The 21,505-nt window shown below is 40.3% G+C and overlaps 1 protein-coding gene across 3 annotated transcripts in view; it reads left to right on the top strand.

Annotated features, from left to right (window-relative positions):
• Nucleotides 1-611: 611 nt before the first annotated feature.
• Nucleotides 612-21,505, top strand: part of tamm41 (TAM41 mitochondrial translocator assembly and maintenance homolog) — a 38,521-nt gene continuing 17,627 nt past the window's right edge. For all 3 annotated transcript variants that reach the window (XR_009506760.1, XM_059944067.1, XM_059944066.1), the window contains exons 1-6: nt 612-856; nt 7,904-8,086; nt 9,571-9,663; nt 16,108-16,258; nt 16,827-16,972; nt 17,076-17,241. Coding sequence is in view for 2 of the 3 variants with exons in the window: in XM_059944067.1 (XP_059800050.1) it covers nt 725-856; nt 7,904-8,086; nt 9,571-9,663; nt 16,108-16,258; nt 16,827-16,972; nt 17,076-17,241 (871 nt within the window). In the remaining variant the exon portion in view is untranslated. The remainder of the gene's footprint in view (nt 857-7,903; nt 8,087-9,570; nt 9,664-16,107; nt 16,259-16,826; nt 16,973-17,075; nt 17,242-21,505) is intronic.

The raw sequence follows: 21,505 nt of genomic DNA, 5'->3' as shown, positions 1-21,505 counted from the left end.
CTAGGTACAAGAACCTCAGGACCCACACCACTAAGTTCAGGAACAGGTATTACCCCTCCTCAACCATCAGGCTCTTGAACCAAAGGGGATAACTTCACCCAACTTCACTTCACCCCATCATTGAAATGTTCCCACAGCCAACGGATTCACTCTCAAGGCTTCTTTACTCATGGTCTTGATATCTATTGCGTATTTATTTACTATTATTAATTCTTCCATTTTGTATTTGCAGAGTTTGTTGTCTTTTGCACAAAGGTTGAATGCCCAAGTTGGTGCAGTCTTTCATTGATTCTTTTATGGTTATTATTCTATAGATTTATTGAGTATGCCTGCAATCTCAGTGTTGTTGTATATGGTGACATATATGTACTTTGATCATAAATTTACTTTGAACATTGATAAATGCAGGAAGACGCATACACAAATATTCGGTTGCATTCACAGCCCCATTCATACAGATGCAGGTACCTAAATAGACGCTCACACATTCACACAAGTCACTTTGAGACGGAGAATAGATGAACGCAGACGTTGACGGAGTACTGTACTTTGACCAGTCAGCCCCTGCACCGCTTGCAGTTCGCTCCTCCGGCCAGCAGGGGCTCGCAGGAGCGGTGCTCCGGGTTGCGGCAGCGAAGCGCGTCCCTGCGCCGCCACCTTCCGTGATTCTACGCCGGGATTTGGAATCGGGGCGGGTCGTTGGCGGCGGCGGGGACTGGCAGACATGTCGTTGCCAGTGCTGCAGAGTAACAGTGGGCTGATGAGAAGGATCCTGGCACACTTCCCTCGGGACCTGAGTCTGGCCTTCGCCTATGGCTCCGGCCTCTTTGGGCAAGCTGGGCAGCCGGCACCCAGTGTAAGTGAGGGAGAGCGGGGTGGGCTGGGGACCTGTGTCCTGGCTCCCCGATGTGGGCTCCAGGGGACCCTGCTCTGTCAAAGGATCTATGTACATCAAATTTACATGCTGAAGTGATGCTGAGAAAGTGATTCCGAGAACAAGCCAGTATTCACCCCAGGCTCCGTCGAGAGATAGGGATATGATTGATGACTGACTTTATGTACATCAAGTTGTGAGCATGTCTTGCAAACTTACTAGGCTCAATGGGTGTGCATTCCTTGAATTGCTGACATAGAAGAGGCCGCTCAGCGCATCGAGACCTGCATGAAGCAAGTTCTTTTCCTTTCTGAAAGATCTGCTTCACTGTTGCTACTAGCCTTGCGGGCAGAGAATTGCACTTGAGCACCACTTACTGTGTATAAAGGATAACTTCTCCCCACCACCATACCTATGACACATTGTTTCAAACCTGCATCCCCGTCCTTTTGAACCCATTTCCCTGTTTACACTGTTTCAACCTATCATGATCTTGTATACCTCTAAATCTCTTTTCAACTTTTTTTTGAAGAACAACTCCAATCTTTCCCATCTAACTTAGAAGTCTCTAAAATTTAATATTAATCTTCATGAGTTTCTATGCCCATCATCCCCCTGCCTATTTACATGAACTGGTCTATTAATTAATATGCTTATCTTTGCAAATCTCTTGATTTTGGTGCTCTTTTTCTTTACAAGTATCTCTTCAACAACCCTGATTTATATCAGCGTTCCTCTAATTCTGCTCATCTTTGCAATTAAAGGTCTGATTAATGGATATTGACTTGGCCCTCATTTTGAAAGTTTATCAGCCCCTCCCTCTTTCCTCACCTTGGCTATTCCTTGGAGCTTACCTTTTTGGTCACCACTTGTAATATTTCTCTATCAAATTGTGGTTGCCTGTGCTCTGAAATGGATCAGTGCAATCCGAGAGACTTGACACCAGCCAGGCTTGAAGTCCATATGATTAACACTTCACCTTCTACCCTAAGTACTTGTCTTCTCCATCACTGGTGCACTGTGGCTGTAATGTGAACCAGCTACAAAATGAACTGGAAACTCACCAAGGCAATTTCTCCTGCACCTACTGAATTGATATCCTTTGTCATTTAAAACGAAAGGGATGACAGGACATGATTACTTGCTGTATCACTTCAACCCACAACACTATCCTAACTTCAAATGCATCACACTTCATTGTTGCTAGGTCTAATACCTAAAACTTCCTGACCAAAAATATTGTGAAAGCATCAGTGTAGAATCTGCAGTGGTTCCTGAACACAACTCATCAAAACTTTAAAGGCAGTGAGTGACATCTAGCAATCATGCCATGTTAGTTATGTGAATGTCACATAAATAAGTCAATGGGGGGGGGGGGGGGATACGCCCTCTTTCTGACACTTTGCAGGGGAAATGTAGATCCAGTAAGAATGAGGCCCTGCTACTGAAATGGAGTCAATAAGTTTAAATGATAGATCAATGAGAGACCAAGCATAAGTAAGACCTTGTGTGGAGTGAGAGAGAAGTATCTCTTGTTAACAGTCCACTGGCAGCATGTTTTTGATAGCAACATCCCTTAATCTCATCATCTAATCTTTTACTTCATTATCATTTATTATTATTAATTGGGAGTTTTTAAAAATCAATTTCTGGGAGTAGAGCAACTCCCAAAGAGTTTCTGGTAGGATTTCTTGCTATATCAAAATGTTTTGTGTCGTTAGTTAGAACAGTACACAGGAATATAAATTCTTTGGCTGTTTAAGTTAATACCATCTACCTGAACATGGTCCACATATCTGTATTACCTCCCTGTGCAAGCATCTGCTTCTAAGGTCAGTGCATTCCAGGAACCTTCCTTTCTCTGTTTTTTTTTAAAAAGCCTCACAGATATGCTTTAAACTTCCCCCTCTCGCCTCCAGTATTTGCCATTTCCTCCATAGAGGAAAAAAGAGACTGTCTGGCCTACTTATTTCTCTCAGACTAATGCTCTAGCAGAAACAATCCTAGATTGTTCAGTCTCTCCACAAACTGATAAAATTCTTCTGCATTCTCTCCAGGGCCTCCATACCCTTCCACTAATGTGGTAATCAAAACTACACATTTCTCCAAGTTTGGCCTAACTAAAGTTCAGATAACTACAACTTGACTTCCTAGTTGGAGAACAATTGATGTCCCACCTCATTTAAGGCAAGCATAACAAATGCTTTCTTTACCACCATACTAATGTTGCCACTTTTGGGGAGTTAGAGATTTGAATCTCAAAATCCTGGTACATCAATGTTTTGGTGGGTACTGCCATTAACTGTATACTTCCCCTTGTTTTTGTTCTCACAAGACATGTTGTCGCTTACTTGTATGGATTACGCTCCATTTGCCATTTCTCCACCCAAATTAGCAATAGCTTTTGTGCAAACTGGCTTTTTCCACTGAGGCTAGGTGGGACTACAACTAGATGTCATGGGTTAAGGGTGAAAGGATAAAAGTTTAAGGGGAGCATGAGGGGAAACTAATTCACTCAGGCTTGTGCCAGTGTGGAACAAGCTGCTGGCACAAGTGGTTCACACAAGCTCAATTTCAGTGATTAAGAGAAGTCCAGATGGATACGTGATGGTCGTGGTATGGAGGGCTATGGTCCTGGTGCAGTTTAATGGGAGTAGGCAGTTCAGCATGGAATAGATGGGATAAAAGGCCTGTTTCTGTGCTGTACTTTTCTGTGATTCTATGACTATTGTATGATATTCTATGAGTATTGTGTTCAGATTTGGTCTCCAAATATGAGGAAGGACATTCTTGCTATTGAAGGAGTGCAGCGTAGGTTCACGAGGTTAATTCCCGGGATGGCGGGACTGTCATATGTTGCAAGATTGGAGCGACTGGGCTTGTATACACTGGAATTTAGAAGGATGAGAGGAGATCTGATTGAAACGCAAAAGATTATTAAGGGATTGGACACGCTAGAGGCAGGAAACATGTTCCTGATGTTGGGGGAGTCTAGAACCAGAGGCCACAGTTTAAGAATAAGGGGTAGGCCATTTAGAATGGAGTTCAGGAAAAACTTTTTCACCCAGAGAGTTGTGGATCTCTGGAATGCTCTGCCTCAGAAGGCAGTGGAGGCCCATTCTCTGGATGTTTTCAAGAAAGAGTTAGATAGAGCTCTTAAAGATAGTGGAGTCATGGGATATGGGGAGAAGGCAGGAACGGGGTACTGATTGTGGATGATCAGCCATGATCACATTGAATGGCGGTGCTGGCTCGAGGGACCAAATGGCCTACTCCTGCACCTACTGTCTATTTACTAATTTTCTTTTCAACAAGCAATTAGGTAATGGCTATATCCAGCAGGTTAAGATATTCAGGAGAACAAATATTGCTCTATTTCAAGGACTTGCTATTGAAGAGCCTACAGAGGTGTTCATCATTTTGCCATAACAGAAGACAAACAATTTCCTTTTAACAAATTTACCTTCCATGCATCTTGGTCATTTATTAACTGAATTGTTGCTTTTATGTTGTATTTAGTTAGGTTAATACTAATGTTCCATCAGTTCTATATGACATTTCTAAATTCACCATCATTTATAGTTCTGATCACCGGTCACAGCGAGTTTGATTTACTTGGTTGCTGATTAGGGTCAATAATATTGCAAAAGGTTTATTTTCCCCCTATATATTTTCTATACAGATGCCTGCTAAGAGGTAATGTTGTAGCTATATAGGACCCTGGTCAGACCCCACTTGGAGTACTGTGCTCAGTTCTGGTCACCTCACTACAGGAAGGGCATGGAAACCATAGAGACGGTGCAGAGGAGATTTACAAGGACGTTGCCTGGATTGGGGAGCATGTCTTACGAGAACAGGTTGAGTGAACTCGGCCTTTTTTCCTTGGAGCGATGGAAGATGAGAAGTGACCTGATAGAGGTATACAAGATATTGAGAGCTATTGATCATGTGGATAGTCAGAGGCTTTTCCCCAGGCTGAAATGGCTAGCACGAGAAGACATAGTTTTGGGGTGCTTTAAGTAGGTGCAGAGGAGATGTCAGGGGTAAGTTTTTAATCAGAGTGTGATGAGTGCGTGGAATGGGCTGCCGGCGGCGGTGATGGAGGCAGAAACAATAGGGTCTTTTAAGAGACTCCTGGATGGCTACATGGAACTTAGAAAAATAGAGGGCTGAGGGTAAAGGTTAGGTAGTTCTAAGGTAGGGACATGTTCGGCACAGCTTTGTGGGCAGAAGGGCCTGTATTATGCTGTAGGTTTTCCGTGTATTAAGTGAACACACTAATGGATCTGATGTAAGATACTTCCCATCAATTTCATTGTATTTTTTTATTGAGATACAGTGTGGAATAGGCCCTTCTGGCCCTTCAAGCTGCACAGCCCAGCAATCCCTTGATTTAACCCTAGCCTAATCATGGGACAATTTACAATGACCAATTCACCTACTAACCGGTACGTCTTTGGGCTGCAGGAGGAAACTGCAGCACCCAGAGGAAACTAATGTGGTCATTGGGAGAACATACAAACTCTTTCCAGACAGCAGTGGGAATTGAACTTGGGTTGCTGGTACTGTAAAGTCTTGTGCTAACTACTACACTTACATGCCGCCATGGCTAAACCAGCGGTATGACCGTGTCATTGACCTGTCAGGAATTTCCACTGAACACTATTGTTCTCCATTCTCTTTTTAAAAATTCTAAAACATCAAAATTTGTTATGTAAGATGTATACAGATGTGATACTGTGAATGGAGTTTTAGTGCATTGTCGTGAACTTACAGTTGCTTGATAAGATCCTAACAAGCCGAAGAATTCTGCAGCATTGATTGACTATAACAAGGTCGGTAACAGGCATTAATGCAAGACAGCTTACTACTGAGCATCGTAATGGCTTATTTAACCGTTACTAAAGTTCCCTTGTTTTTAGCTGTTGTGCTGTAAACTATAACTGATTGAGCAGTTGATCTGCAAAGTTTGATGGAGTACAAACTAAAGTGGTAGCACTATGATGCATACTTCGAGATGTACATATATTCACTGTACTTGACATGTATATAAAATATGCCCTGAAGTGTGTTGTGAAATATTCTTATAGAAATTCGGGTACTTTCTTTGCATGGTTTCTATGGTAACTATATCTTCATCTGAAGGGTATTTTGGATCACCTTTTCGCTTTCACAAAGTAAATCAGTTTTTTTTCCAGTTGAAGTACAGGGAATACAGACTTTCCATCATCATCTTCTGCCGCGCTGTATGACATGGGCAATCATGATCTATCCATGACCACGATTGTTCTTGGCAAATGTTTCTACAAAGTGGCTTGCTTCTGGACAGTGTCTTCATAAGATGGGTGACCCCAGCCATTATCAATACTCTTCAGAAAATATCTGCCAGGTGTCAGTGGTCGCATAACCAGGACCTGTGATGTGCATCAGTTCCTCATATAACCATCCACCACCTGCTCCCTGAGTTCACATGACCCTGATCAGGGGGCTAAACAGATGCTACACCTTTCCCAAGGTTGACCTGCAGGCCAGCAGAGGGAAGGAGTGTCTTACACTTCCTTGGGTAGAGATGTATCTCCACCCCATCACCCGTGGGGCTTATGACTTATGGGAGGTTTATTATTACTTACTGAGGTTAATGCATAATATCTTGCAGTCCACAAGCAAGTTAGAGGCTTGTTTATGTAAACAAATACATTTTGTTACCCTTGTGTCCTGCTGAAGCAGCACAACTAGAGTAACTAATTTGGGGAATTCCCCTTTGTCACTGAAAAGTCAGCAGTGTTTCCATGGTTATGCATATGAATACTTTGAGTACATTATTGCTGAGATTAATGTTGTTAGGCAATATCTACAGTATATGAACAGAAATTAACCACTTTGGGTTTAATGTAAGTTAGATTAGTATTGGCGTATTATCACGTGTACACAAAGGTATTGTGGAAAAAATGTATCTCTGTGTGCCAGTCAGATCATGCTGTACACAAATACACTGAAGTGGTAAAAAGAAAAAGCAATGCATAGTATTGAAGTTATGAGGAGAGTGTCGTGCAGGCAGACAAATAAACTCAAAAGGCCAGAACAAGGCAAAATGAAAGATCAAGAGTTCACCTTTCAACGTGTAAGAGGTGTTAATATTCATGTCCAATCACAGTTGCATAGATGCTGTCCTTAAGACTTGTGATACGTGCTTCTATTCAATAGCAGAGGGGAGAAGTGAGAAAGGCCATGGTGGGCGGGGTCCCTGATTATGTTGGCTGCTTTCCTGAGGCTGCAGGGAGTGCAGATGTAGTCACTGGAATGGAAACTATTTGGTGTGATGGACAGGGCAGCATTTACAAGTCTATGTGATGACTGGGCTGCATTCACAAATCTGTGTGTTGGACTTGGCTGTATTCACAAGTCTGCAATTTCTTGCCATCTTGATCAGACTAGTTGTGATACTAAGCTATAATATATTTGGACAGCACACTTCCTATGGCACATCTATAAAAAAAATTGGTAAGTGTCATTAGTGACATGACAAATTTCTTTTGCCTTCTGATGTGCTTTCTTCACTGTCCAGTGGATTGCAAGTGTAAAACAGGGTATGTTCAGATGTGGAAAAAGATTATTAAAATTTATGGTGAGTATAGTGACCTCTTGCCCACAGATATTTTCATTGAACATGTTCATGACCTTTGATTCATTTGTAATGTGTCTCATCTTTATATAAAGTGGGTATCTTTTTCCAATGATTTGTATGTCTGTGGTTTAATAGTATTTAGTGAAGATTTATAACCATTCAGCTCACGGATAATGAGGTGTTTTTTTTTACAAAGGAGAAAGATTGAACAAGTGTGTGGGTCCTGGGGCAGTATACACACATTAAATCACTTGGATATTATTACCGGAGTTTCCTTTGCTCTTTTGATAGACCAGTGACAGCTGATTCCTTCATTGTTCCTTAATTATGAATTAAATAATACAAATTGTACATAACAGATTCATTTATTTTCTAAAAAATATTATTGCCTTTCTCTCTTTTAGAATAATGTGCTGGACTTTGTTTTTGCTGTTGATGATCCAATCACTTGGCATACAATGAATATTATGAAAAATCCACGGCATTATTCTTTTTTGAGGTTTTTTGGACCAAGGTATATTAGTAAAATGCAGAATAATTATGGAGCTGGAATATACTACAATACGTTGGTACCGTGTGATGACAGGGTAAGTGAGGTTAACATGAAATGTGTTGTTCTGTATCTGGTATTGGTGTAAGGTGCCGGTGATTATAAATGTGCATTTCATGTTGAAATTGTACTGTTGTACTGTTTCATTAACCGCTAAGAGGAGGAAACATTGACTTTCATTTTGCCTACTTCCAAATTAGATCCTTTTAATAAATTATTTAAAGTGTGATAGAGGATATTAATTACTGACAATTCCACATTGAACCAGCTAGCACATCATTAATAAGGTAATTAACAAATACAGTTAAAACAGGAAAATGATCATTATTTTTGTAAGCATATCAGTTGTGGAGTGGTTAGTTGTTGGCTTGCCTGTTAGAGGTGGTTGTGAACCAGTCTCCACCTCAGAGACTTGAAGTTCAAAAATCGTCATTGACATTTCAGTGCAGTAGTTAAAAGCATGCTTCACTATTGGAGATTCCTTTTTGAATGGGCCATTTCTTGGATAATAATAAGGATTTCATGACACTGTTTTGAAGAAGAACAGGAAAATTATGCTGAAACTTTAAGAATACTGACAGACAGACATACCGGTACTTTATTGATCCCAAGGGAAATACTGGTGACAGGGGTCTTGAACCTGCAACTTGAAAGGGTGGTAGAGTTAAACATCCTCCACATGTTGAAAATGTGCTTGAAAATCCATGACTTGCTGTGCGACAGACCAAGTGATTTTGATAGGCAGTGAAGATGTCTTCTGTGTGATATATTTTCTAAGGTTCTGTATCCTGGCCAACATTCATTCTTCATTCATTGTTACTGGAACAGATTGTTATTTCGTTATCACTTAACTATGTGTATTTGTGCAAATTGGCTGTTGTATTTCCTGCATTTTAACTGTGATAATTCAAAATTGCTTCATTGACTGTAAAGTGTTTTGAGACATTCTAAAGTTGTAAAAGACACAATGTAAGTAGAGGTTTGCTCTTTTGCAAGCATGCTGTGGATCAATGCTGCTATTATAATTAGTTTATAAATTTATTTTAGAACATTCACTTCAAGATGGAAAACTAATTTCTCTTCTAAAATTATAAAACATTTGTACGGAGTGATTCTAAATCAAATTATTCCTTGTAAGGTATACAAGAGATGATTGATCACAGAAAAGAATCAAGTGCTGTGCTATCAAGCATATATTTACTTCACACATTCAATTGGAATTTGTTGTTGCTGTGCAGATTGTCACAGCAATATATATCTTAAATAAATTACAGTAAAAAGGAGCTATGATGTAACAGCCATTTAAAAGATTATTAAAAATTTAACAACAAATTCCTAATACCTAAATTTTAAAGTATTAGTACTGAAGCTGTACATAATCTATTTATCTGAATCTTTAATAAGTGTAGTACCTGAAGATGTGTGAGAGGTTATGGTAACAGAGGGAACTATAAATAACAAGACCAGTATGTAATAACCTGCTAGTATTATTTTCTCCTACTCTTTTCGTTTTCCTTCCAGATAATCAAATACGGTGTTATCAGTACAGGAACTCTGATTGAAGATCTTCTTCATTGGAAAAATTTATATATTGCTGGAAGACTACACAAACCTGTAAGTTTATGACTGTAACAGGTTTGAATAGAGAATCTAATTGGAATGTTGATTGTGTTGAAACAACATTGAAGTTGCAATGAGTGCTTGTGCTTGATTTTGGGAAGCCATTTGTTCCCACCTTATTAGCTTCCTCACTCCCGACAGTATTCAAAATGATATACTTGTTATTGTGGGGAATGGCCTCGGGGGTGCTCTGCATCAGCTGCTTATTTCTCTTTCCTTGCCAGACAGTCACCCATTTACCTGCCTTCTGCATCCTTGGAGTGAATACCTCCCTGTAGCTCCTATATATCATCTCCTCAGATTCCCTCACGAGCTGAAGGTCATTGAGTTGCAACTCCAGTTCCTTAGCGCGTCCTCTGAGGAGCTGCAGCTCAGTGCACCTGATGCAGATGTGGTTATCCAGGAGGCTGGAGGTCTCCCTGGATTCCCACATTTCACACAAAGAACAAAATGTAGCCTCTAGAGTCATTCTTTTTGCCCTGAGTATTCACTTACAGATGACGAACAAGTAAGAAAAGGCTTCCTAGGTGCTTATGTCACCCAAGCCTGTTGAGCTAAAGCCAAAAGGCTCCCCACTCTAACACTGCCCCACTCCAACAATGGCTGCTCTTCTTGCGCCTTCCTTATTTTTATTTGACCTTGCTAGTGAATCCAGAACTCTGATTGGCAGCTATTCAAGCAATGAGAAAAACAGCTATGAAGCATTGATTTTTAAAACACTCTCCTTGACCTGGGTGAGGACACTTTACTTTCACCTCCAAACTCTGACTGGCCACTGTTCAAGCTTCTAACATGTGGCACTGTGACTCAGATAGAGCTGCTCTCTCAAAAAACCAGTGACCTGGGTTCAGTCCTGACTTTGGGTGTTGCCTGTGTGGAGTGTGCATGTTCTTTCTGACTGCATGGGTTCCTCTAATGCTCTGCTTTCTTCACACATTCAGAAGATATACAAGCTGGTAGGTTAATTGGCCACTGCAAATGACCCATACTTTGTAGTTGAGTACTAGAATCTGGGGTGTTGACGAGAGACTGAGGAGAATTTAAGATGGAATTAATTATGCTCATGACAAAGATCTTGACTTTACCTGATGAATATTTTGAACATTGGCACACAGCTGTTTTTTAATGTAAGAAACAACAAATAAGGTTCAAAGTAATCATTGAATTAAATAAATTTGAGGAGTCTGGCTTCAAAGTTCAAAGTAAATTTATTGTCAAAGTGTATGTATTTCACCATATACAACCCTGAGATTCATTTTCCTGTGGGCATTCATAGTAAATAGAAAGAAGCAGAATAGAATCAATGAAAAGCCACACATGGCAGAGAGAGACAAACAATCTGTGAAAAAACAACAAACTGTACAAATACAAAGAAAAAGCAACTAATGAATAAGTAAGCAATAAATATCAAGAACATGAGTTTTAGAGTCCTTAAAAGCTAGGTCATAGCATCTGGAGTCAGTTCAGTGTTGGTGTGAGTTCTCTATTTCAAGAGCTTGATGATTGAAGGGTAATACTGTTCCTGAACCTGGTGGTGTAGGAATTGAGGCTTCTTCTTTCTGATGGCAGCAGTGAGAAGAGAGCATGGCCTGGTGGTTGGGTTCCTTGATAGAGGATGTTGCTTTCCTGTGACAACGCTCCTTGTAAATATGCCCAGTTTTGGAGAGGGCTTTACCTATGATAGACTAAGCTGTATCCACTACTTTTTGTAGCTTTTCTTTCATTCAAGGGCATTGGTGTTCCCATACCAGACTGTGTTGCAACCAGTCAATGTACTTTCCACCACACATTTATAGAAATTTGTTAAAGTTTTTGATGACACGTCAAATCTACACAAATTTCTAAGAAAGTAGAGATGCTGCTGTGCCTTCTTTGCAATGGCAGTTACATTTTGGACCGGGGGCAGATCTGAAATGATAATGCCAAGGAATTTAAAGTTCCTGACTCTCTCCACCTCTGATCTCTAATGAGGACTGGCTCATGGAACTCAGGTTTCCTCCTCATATATGCAATAACAAGTACTTTGATTTTGCTGATTTGAGTGAGAGGTTGGTGTTGTAGCACCATTCAGCCAGATCTCTTTACTGTGTGGTGATTCATCACTACCTATGATTCAGCCCACAACAGTGGTGTCATCAGCAAACTTAAATATGGCATTGGAGCTATACTTAGCATCACAGTAAAGTGAGTAGAGCAGGGAGCTAAGCTTCTTAAATATACCCATACAATTTGATTCAAACAAGTGTAGTAACATGTCCTATTGGGTAAAAGGGTTTCCAACTGGATATTCAAACAACATGCACAAAATGCTGGTGGAACACAGCAGGCGAGGTAGTATCTATAAGGAGAAGCACTGTCGACGTTTCGGGCCGAGACCCTTCATCAGGACTAACTGAATGGAAAGATAGTAAGAGATTTGAAAGTAGTGGGGGAGGGAAAAGTGCAAAATGATAGGAGAAGACCGGAGGGGGTGGGATGAAGCTAAGAGCTGGAAAGGTGATTGGCGAAAGTGATACAGAGCTGGAGAAGGGAAAGGGAGGCCTCGGGAGAAAGGTTGGGGGGGGGGAACGGAAGCACCAGAGGGAGATGGAGAACAGGCAGACAACTAAATATGTCAGGGATGGGGTAAGAAGGGGAGGAGGGGCATTAACGGAATTTAGAGAAGTCAATGTTCATGCCATCAGTTTGGAGGATACCCAGCCGGTATATAAGGTGTTGTTCCTCCAACCTGAGTTTGGATTCATTTTTGACAGTAGAGGAGGCCATGGATAGACATATCAGAATGGGAATGGGAAGTGGAATTAAAATGTGTGGCCACTGGGAGATCCTGCTTTCTCTGGCAGACTGAGCGTAGGTGTTCAGTGAAATGGTCTATCAGTCTGTGTCGGGTCTCACCAATATATAAAAGGCCACACCGGGAGCACTGGACGCAGTATACCACACCAGCCGACTCACAGGTGAAGTGATGCCTCACCTGGAAGGACTGTCTGGGGCCCTGAATGGTGATGAGGGAGGAAGTATAAGGGGAGATGTAGCACTTGTTCCACTTACAAGGATAAGTACCAGGAGGGAGATCGGTGGGAAGGGATGGGGGGGGGGACGAGTGGACAAGGGGGGTTGCGTAGGGAGCGATCCCTGCGGAAAGCAGAAAGAGGGGGAGAGGGAAAGATGTGCTTGGTAGTGGGATCCCGTTGGAGGTGGCGGAAGTAATGGAGAATTATATGTTGGACCTGGAGGCAGGTGGGGTGGTAGGTGAGGACAAGGGGAACCCTATCCCGAGTGGGGTGGCGGGCGAAAGGGGTGAGGGCAGATGTGCGGGAAATGGGAGAGATGTGTTTGATATTTCCTCGTGTTTGCTTTCTAACTGGGTGCCCTGTTTGAATGGAAGCACACTCAAAATCTTTCAAAATGTAAAGGTATTAACTGGGTCACTCTCAAATGAAAAGAATACCTTTTAAGTTATATGTGACTTTGTATATCTGATAAGATTCTTGTAAACTGTAGGCAACACTGGTTTCAACACTGATCCTTCTGATACTTTGGTTCCCATCTACCGCTGTGAATAATCACTCCCTAATCATTTCTTATTTAATCATCTGATGTTATGTCTTGATCATTACTAATCCCTCTGGCAGTTTTGTCATGTGTGTAATTCAGACTGGCCATGTCATAATTCCCATCCTAATATTCTTTTCCTTTGCTCCATAGAACTTCACTAATTTCATGTTCTTGATCAGCATCATTTTTTTGTACCTTCCAAGTTGGTGGTATGATTTCACTTCCTTGTCTCTATCCACAGACTTAGTCCATGACCTTTTTCTTTATTCTCGTTGGTTATTTTTAATCTATGTTCATTTTTGGTATCTCATTCAAAAATTTTTAGTAGCTCCCTCACCCCAGCTTTGTTGTACACTTCTTTAAAATGTTGCCTGTGCTTTTCTACTTCATTATTTGACAGCACTGATGTCCAATTTTCCAATTCTGTTTTCAGCCTTTCAAAATCAACTTTATTCCAATCTGTTACCATGACATTGGTCAAGTTTATTCTCAGATTCTATCCTAAGCTAGTTCATTTCATTTCTGGTTCATTCACCTATGTTGGATTCATTAGGAAATCTCTCTTTTTGGGACAAGTTCAGCTGAGCAACACAAATAAAAAGTAATTGTATTAAATTCAGCCAAGCAATTGGAGCTTAATAGAGAATGTTTGTTTTATGTTGTTAGCTTCCTAAAATGAGTTGGGGAGAAAATAAGATTTTGCAACTTGAGATGCTCCCTTCAAGCTAACTTGATTAGGTAAATGTATTTGGACGAAGAAAATGACACAGTCCTTGATAATATTGTATTATGCTAAATTTCCATATTTACTTACTGACATTCTGCAATTCTGATATGTATTACCCTACTTTATTTGAAGTTCCTAGGTAGCTATGGAGTACTGCTATGAACAGATGTATTCATTTGATAGACAATATTTCATCACATTTTACATTAGATCTGATGTATTGCTATTGCTAACAGCTTTTTTGTAACAAGGGGACACAGGAAAGGTTGCATTTATTATCTTTTCCAATTTGCTTCAAGAAAGTAGTAGTCAGACCTTCTTCAACTGTGCTTTCACAATGATGTTAGAGAAATAATTCAGTGTTCTGCACTAATGATGTTGTGAACCATAATAGGAATAAAGCATGCACAGAACTATGGTTGTTTCAATAAAATGAATACTTGTGGTCTTCTTGTTCTGTTGTGCTTGTTATGAAACCTGTGGTGTGCTTTGAAGAGCTATAGAGTTGTATAAAGTGGAAACAGGCCTTTGACCCAGCATACCTATGCCTGCTGTCATGCCTACCTGTACTAATCCCTCTCGCCTACATTAATTCCATACCTGTCTAGATCTCTCTTACTAGTGGTTCCTGCCTCCAACACCCCCTCTGGCAGCTCATTCAAGACACTAGGTACTCTTTGTATGGAAAATTTTATCCCTCAGATCTTTTTTAAACCTCTTAGTTTTAGCCTATGCCCTCTAATTTTAGACACCCCTGCCATGGGAAGCAGTCTCTGCCTTTGTATCCTATCTATCTGTGCCTCACAGAATTTTCTATCCCACTGTCATATCACTTCTCAGCCCCCTTTGCATCAAGTAGAACAGACTTAACCTATCCAATGTTTCCTTATAAGTCAAGCCCTCCACTCCAGACAATGTTCTTGTGAATCTGCATCCTCTTTTCCTTAATCACATCCTTGGTTTGCTGACCAAAACTGTCTACAATTCTTCAAGTGCAGCTAAGCCAGTATTTTGTAAAACTGTAGCATGATAATCACAGAAGTTTAAATAAATCATTCAGAAAATAATTGCTGCAAGCATTTCACCAAAATATCAGTGACATTTCTCTTATTAAAAAGAAAAAATGTTATTCTAAGTATAAGATTATGAGAGGCATTAATTGTGTGGATAGTCATTTTCCCAGGGCTGAAATGGTTGCCACAAGAGGACACAGGTTTAAGGTGCTTGGGAATAGGTACAGAGGAGATGTCAGGGGTAAGGTTTTTATGCAGAGAGTGGTGAGTGCGTGGAATGGGCTGCCGGCAACAGTGGTGGAGGCGGATACAATAGGGTCTTTTAAGAGACTTTTGGATAGGTCAGTGGAGCTTAGAAAAGTAAAAGGCTATGGGTAACCCTAGTAATTTCTAAGGTAGGGACATGTTCAGCACAATTTTGAGGGCTGAAGGCCTGTACTGTGTTGTAGGTTTTCTGTTTCTTTATATATCAATTTGAGTGTTGGAACCAGGTGAATTGATCTGTGGTTCAAATTTCAGCTTCCAATTCGAATATACATAGCTGCCTTTAAGGCTAATTTTTTTTCTAATGACTCATTGGGGAAAAAAAGGTCAATGAAATGCATGCAATTATAGTAAAAGTATCTCTTAAAATTAAACTATCTAATCTTTTGTCCTAAAATCTTAAACTATTTTATTTCTTATCCGTGCCTTTCTACAGTGATGTTTATACACAGGAACTGTTTATTTATTTAGATACAATGCAAAGTAGGCCTTTCCTGCCCTTCAATTCCCCCAAATTTTTTTGAATGCTAACCTAATCACAGGACAATTTACAATGACCAATTGCCCTACAAACTGGTACATTTTTGGATTGTGAGAGGAGACCAGAGGAAATCCATGCCATCATGGGGAGAATATACAAACTCCTTACAAGCAGCGGTGGGAATTGAACCTGGGTTGCCTGTACTGGAAAGTGTTGTGCTGACCACTATGCTACCATGCTGCCAATTGGTCCAGTTGTGTTCAGGACTCCTATTTCCTGTAGTCAAATTAATACGCAGCTGCCTTGATCCATGTATAGTAGGTCCATGTTCTAATGCTCCATATTCTGAAAGCCACAGACAGCATGGTATTACTGAAATTTCTGTTCAATTGTAGGTGAAAATTTTAATCCAAGATGAGAATGGCAAATTGCAAGCTGCATTAGCTAGAAATCTGAAAAGTGCAGTAACAGCAGCCTTTCTCATGCTGCCAGAATCATTCACTGAGGAGGAACTCTACGTTCGTATCGCTGGACTTTCCTACTATGGTATGTGATGATTTCAATTAGCTGAGGAGAAACTGAATCTTAGCGGTGCATTCAAATAAAACAGAAAATGTCTGAAATACTTGTACATAAAGCAGCTTCAGGAGAGAAACCAAATTAACGTTTCAGTATGATGACCTTTCATTAGAACTGAAATGTTAACTTTTTCTCTCTCTACATATGCTGCCTGAACTGCTGGATTTTTGTATCAATTATTTCTATTTACTGCAGATTTACAGTATGTGCATTTTGCTTTTGCTTTTCACTTATTGGAGGACAGTCATGTGTACTTTCCAAAACAATTTAGTCCTTTGACATTGTTTTTCAATCTCCCCCCCCCCTTTGATAAATGAGCTTGTTCTTTGCTTCACTCACTCTTTTTCAGAGAAACTTTCAATCACATCTAATGTCATCCTCCCATTTGCAATCACTATGAATTATATGGGAATTTTATTTTAATAAAATGCTTTGAGATTGTGATCACAAAATGCAAATGCTTCAGTAGAGAAAATGTACAAATTGAACTGATGTGAACCCTTGGTCATTGTGCTGTTAATTTCTTTTTAATCAGGTGATTTTAGAATGATTATTGGAGAAGACAGATCAAAAGTAATGAATATTGTCAGTGCAAACATGGAAAATTTCCAAAGACTCTACAATAACATTTTACAGGAGTGCCCTCAAGTGGTTTACAAGCAACATTTGGGTAAATTAGAGGTATGATACCAGAGTTGCAAGTAGATTCTATGCAATATTACCTACATTAGTTGATATAAAACCTGGATTTGACCATTGCTATTTGATGGTTTTCATTTTTAAGCTTGATAAAAGTCCAGAAGGTCAATTCAACCTATTAATGGCGTTGCCCAGAACGCTTCAGCAAGAAATCACTCGTTTGGTAGATCAACCGGGAAAAAATAGAGATGTAGAAGAGATCTTGCTTCAGGTAGCCCAGGACCCGGACTGTGGATTAGTCATACAGCAAAGTAAGTGCTACAGATTTGATCTTTGAATGTTTTCATCAAGGTGTGTGTGAGTTAGATTGTACACTTCCAGCAAAATTTGATAGATTACACTTAAATCTTTTGAGCAGTATATTCTGAGTTTGAATTCTTTCTAAGTAGGACATTAAGGCTCTGTTTTTGAATGGCACTTATAGATGCAATTCTTGTCCGTTCTTAAGTTTCTAATTTTGGCCATACACAATTCCAAGATCTTCCATCCTATATTTTTTCTGGATTGCTCACTGTAAATGCACTTCCAACCTTAGCAAACCTTCTGGTCTTCAGGTCACCTTATTAGTTATATTTTTATTTGCCTACATTAAGCCCTATTTTTAAATACAGTATATGGCATTTCCTAGCCATTCTTGTGACAGGCCATGGTAGAATTCATTTTGGAGAACATGACGTGTGATGGATAGCCCAGCATTCATATTCAAAGCTGCCAATGAGACAATATTTCTCTTTGATGTAGCTATCAGCCAGTAAAAATTGTGAGAATTCAGAAATAGATGGCAACAGGGTCCCCAATTTCCTTCCCCAGATTTGCCAGGATTGTCGGAAAAATCTAATTTCCATCTGTCATTATTGCATCATTCAATTGTGCTTTCATCTTCAATGTTACACATAATGCCTGTGTGTGAACTAATCCCCTGTATTCAAAATCTTGTTCTTGTCACTAATAATAAATTCCAGCTTGTCATTCATACAAATTGAAAAAAATATATAATTACAGTTATAACTTCACCTACAAGCATTCTTTAAACAAATCCTGCAGAAAATCTGATAATTCGTTATGTGGACTATACCCAAAATTAAACCTTCCCAAAGGTTTGCTGCAAAAACATGGTGCAAAGTTGTGCCGTGGATGAGGTTCCATAAGCTCCAATCAAAGTTTGGTGGGTGGAAGTCAGAAACAGGAAGAGAGCTATCACTGTTCGAAGTGTTCTCTAGAACCCCCAATAGCAGCAGAGTCATTTAGGAACAGAGCAGTAGCCAGAATATGGGAAGATGTAAAAATAATAGGTTTGTTGTCATGGGTAACTTCAGCTTCCCTGATATTGATTGGTACTTCCTCGGTGTCAAAAGTTTAGATGGGAGAGAATTTGTTAGGTGTGTCCAGGAAGGATTCCTCGTACAATATGTAGACAGGCTGATTCAAGGAGTGCCACATTGGATCTAGTACTAGGCAATGAACTGTTCAGGTAACAGCTCTCAGGTGAGTTTTCAGAGGCAGTGACCATGACTCCTTGATGTTTAGTATAGCCTTGGACAGGGATAGGAGCAAACAGTATGAGAAAGTATTTATCTGGGAAAGGCAAATTATGATGCTCAAAGGGAAGAACTTGGGAGTATAAATTGGAAACAGAAGTACTTGTGGAAATGTACAATGGAAAAATAGACATTGTTTAGGGAGTGCTTGCATGAAGACGTAGACGGTTTTATCCCCTTGATGCAGGGAAAGGATGGGAGGGTGAAGGGACCATGGTTGAGAGAGAAATGGAGCACTTAGTTAAGAGGAAGATGGAAGCATACTTAAGATTTAGGAAGGAAGGAAGGATCAGACAGGGCACTTGAGAGTTAGAAGATGGCCTGGAAGGAGTATAAGAAGGGACTTGGGAGTGGTAGAAGGGGACATGCGGCCTTTGTGAGTAGGAATAAGGAAAGCCCCAAGGCATTCTCCACATATATGAAGAACAGAGGATGACTGAAGTGAGGGTAGGACTGATCAAGGATGAAAGAAGAAATGTTCCTCGATAGGGGAGGTCCTTAATGAATACTTTGCTTCAGTATTCACCAACCAGAAGGATCTTGACAAATGTGAGGTTAGCATAGATTATGGATAATTTGCTGGAACATGTTAACATTAAGAAAGAGGATGTGCTGGAACTTTTGAAAACATTGTGATAGGCAAATCCCCATGGCAGGGCGGGATATACCCAAAATCATTATTGTGAAGCAAGGGGATTGCTGCACCTTCGGCAATAATCTTCACATCCTCACTGACCACAGAAGTAGTACCCAAAAATTGGACGGTGGCAAATGTTATTCCTTTGTTCAAAAATCATAATCCTGGGAATCCAGTGAGTTTTACATCAGTGGTGGGCAAACTATTGGAGAGGATTCTTAAAGACAGGATTTATGATCATTTGAAGAAGCATAATCTGATTAGGGATAGTCAACGTGCTTTGAGAGGGGCAGGTCATGCCCCATGAGCCTAATTGACTTCAAGGAAGTGACAAAACAAATTGATGAAGGTGGAGTGGTTGTTGTCTAAATGGATTTTAGTAAAGCATTCAATAAGGTTCCCCATGGTAGGCTTATTTAGAAATTCATGAGATAGGATCTGGGAATCCTGCTCTTTGATTTTCGTAAGTAACTTAGATAAAGAAGTAAAAGGGTGATGGTGTGGATAGTGTAGAGATTTGGCATTGGTTACAATGGGACATTGATTGAATAGAAAGTTGGGCTGAGAAATAAGATGTCAGTGGTTCCCAACCTGGGGTCTATAGACCCCTAGCTTAATGGTATTGGTCCATGGCATAAGAAAGGATGGGAACCCCTGTGCTAGATGGAGTTCATCCAGAGAAGTGTGAAGTGATATAATTTGGAAGGCCAAACATGAAGGCAGAGTACAAGATTAATGGCTGGATTCTTAACAGCATGAAGAAATAGAGGGTACGTAGGGTCCATGAAAATGGTTGCTGCACAAGTTGATGGGGTTGGTAAGAAGGTATGTGGTGTGTTGGCTTTCAGGATTGATTTCAACAGCTGTCGTGAGGTTATGTTGCAGTTCCATAAAACTCCGGTTAGACCATACTTGGCATATTATGTCCATTTCCAGTCGTCTCAAAATAACGAAGGATGTGGAAGCTTTAGAGAGGGTGGAGAGAAGATTTACTGGGATGCTGCCTGGATGAGAGAGCATGCCTAATGTTGAGCAAGCCAGGGCTTCTCTCTTTGGAACAAAAGGAAGAGAGATTACTGGATAAGATCTATAAGACAATAAGGGGCGTAGATAATGGACACTGAGCACCTTTCCTCCAGGGCAGAAGTGGCTAATACCAGAGGGCATAATTTTAAGGTGATTGGTGGAAGTATAGGGGGATGTCTGAGGTTGATGTATTACACAGAGTGACGAATGCATGGAACACACTGCCACGTGTGGTGGTAGAGCAAATACATTAGGGACATTTATGAGACTCTTAGACACATGGCTAAAGGAAAAATGGAGAGTTATGTAGGGGGTTAAAAAGTCAGCACAACTTTGCAAACCAAAGGACCTGTACTCCGCTGTACTGTTCAGTGTTCTAAAAATCACTTTATAAGTTGTTCTTGACAGTCCAGTCTGAAGCTAGAGGTGTAAACTGAACTGATCTGGTTAGTTCTGATCTAATTCATTCCACATCAGTTTGTTCCACTTCAATGTAATTTTCCTTCCTAATTGTAGCCCAGATGTAACGCTAAACTGTAATTTTGGATTGTAACTTGTCTCTTCTCTATTTTGGAAAATAAATCATTGTAAATTGAAGTCTTGAGCAAAAATGTTACTTATAAAGTAAAAGGCATTTCAATGAATTGATTTTGCTCAGTGTATGTACCTTTGCTTTATAAATAATTTATGCTTGTGACATCAAGAAAGTACAGCACTGTGCAAAAGTCTTGGCTCGTATATATAGCTAGGATGCCTAGTATCAATGCACAGTATCAATGCAGAGTGCAGAGCGAGCTTGTATGTCTGGTGTGAGCAAAGGATGTTGGGAATGGTGATGGTGGAGTGCTGCGGGAGGGGTGTGGGACAGGTGGCAGAGAATGAGTGCCGGGGCAATGGGGTGGGGTGGTGTGGGTGCAAACGCACTCAGCCCTGAGACACCAGGCATGGTCATTTGATTCCAAACAATTGGCTTGTTGATCATTACATAATGTCTCTGGTGCTTCTCACTCTCAGTCCACAGTAGAGACCCATATCAGAATCAAGTTTATCATCACTCACATATGTCATGAAATTTTGTTTTTTGTGGCTGCCGCACAGAGCGATACATATAATTTCTACCGTTTTGGGCATCCTAGCTATTGCACACCACTGTACAGTTCTGTAAATCCAGACAAATTTAAATCTCACAAAGGTCTTCTGTCACTTTGAATCAGCTCCATATAGTATATACTCCATACATTATAGTCCTACCCCTATCGTATACCAGAAAGTGATTTTCCTCTTTATATTTTTCTGTTCCTTTAACTATTTCCA

Source organism: Hypanus sabinus, chromosome 19 (assembly GCF_030144855.1).
Source record: "Hypanus sabinus isolate sHypSab1 chromosome 19, sHypSab1.hap1, whole genome shotgun sequence".
Taxonomy (NCBI): Eukaryota; Metazoa; Chordata; class Chondrichthyes; order Myliobatiformes; family Dasyatidae; genus Hypanus; species Hypanus sabinus.
Note: the sequence above shows the minus strand (reverse complement) of the source record. Positions and strands in the feature narration are given on the sequence as shown.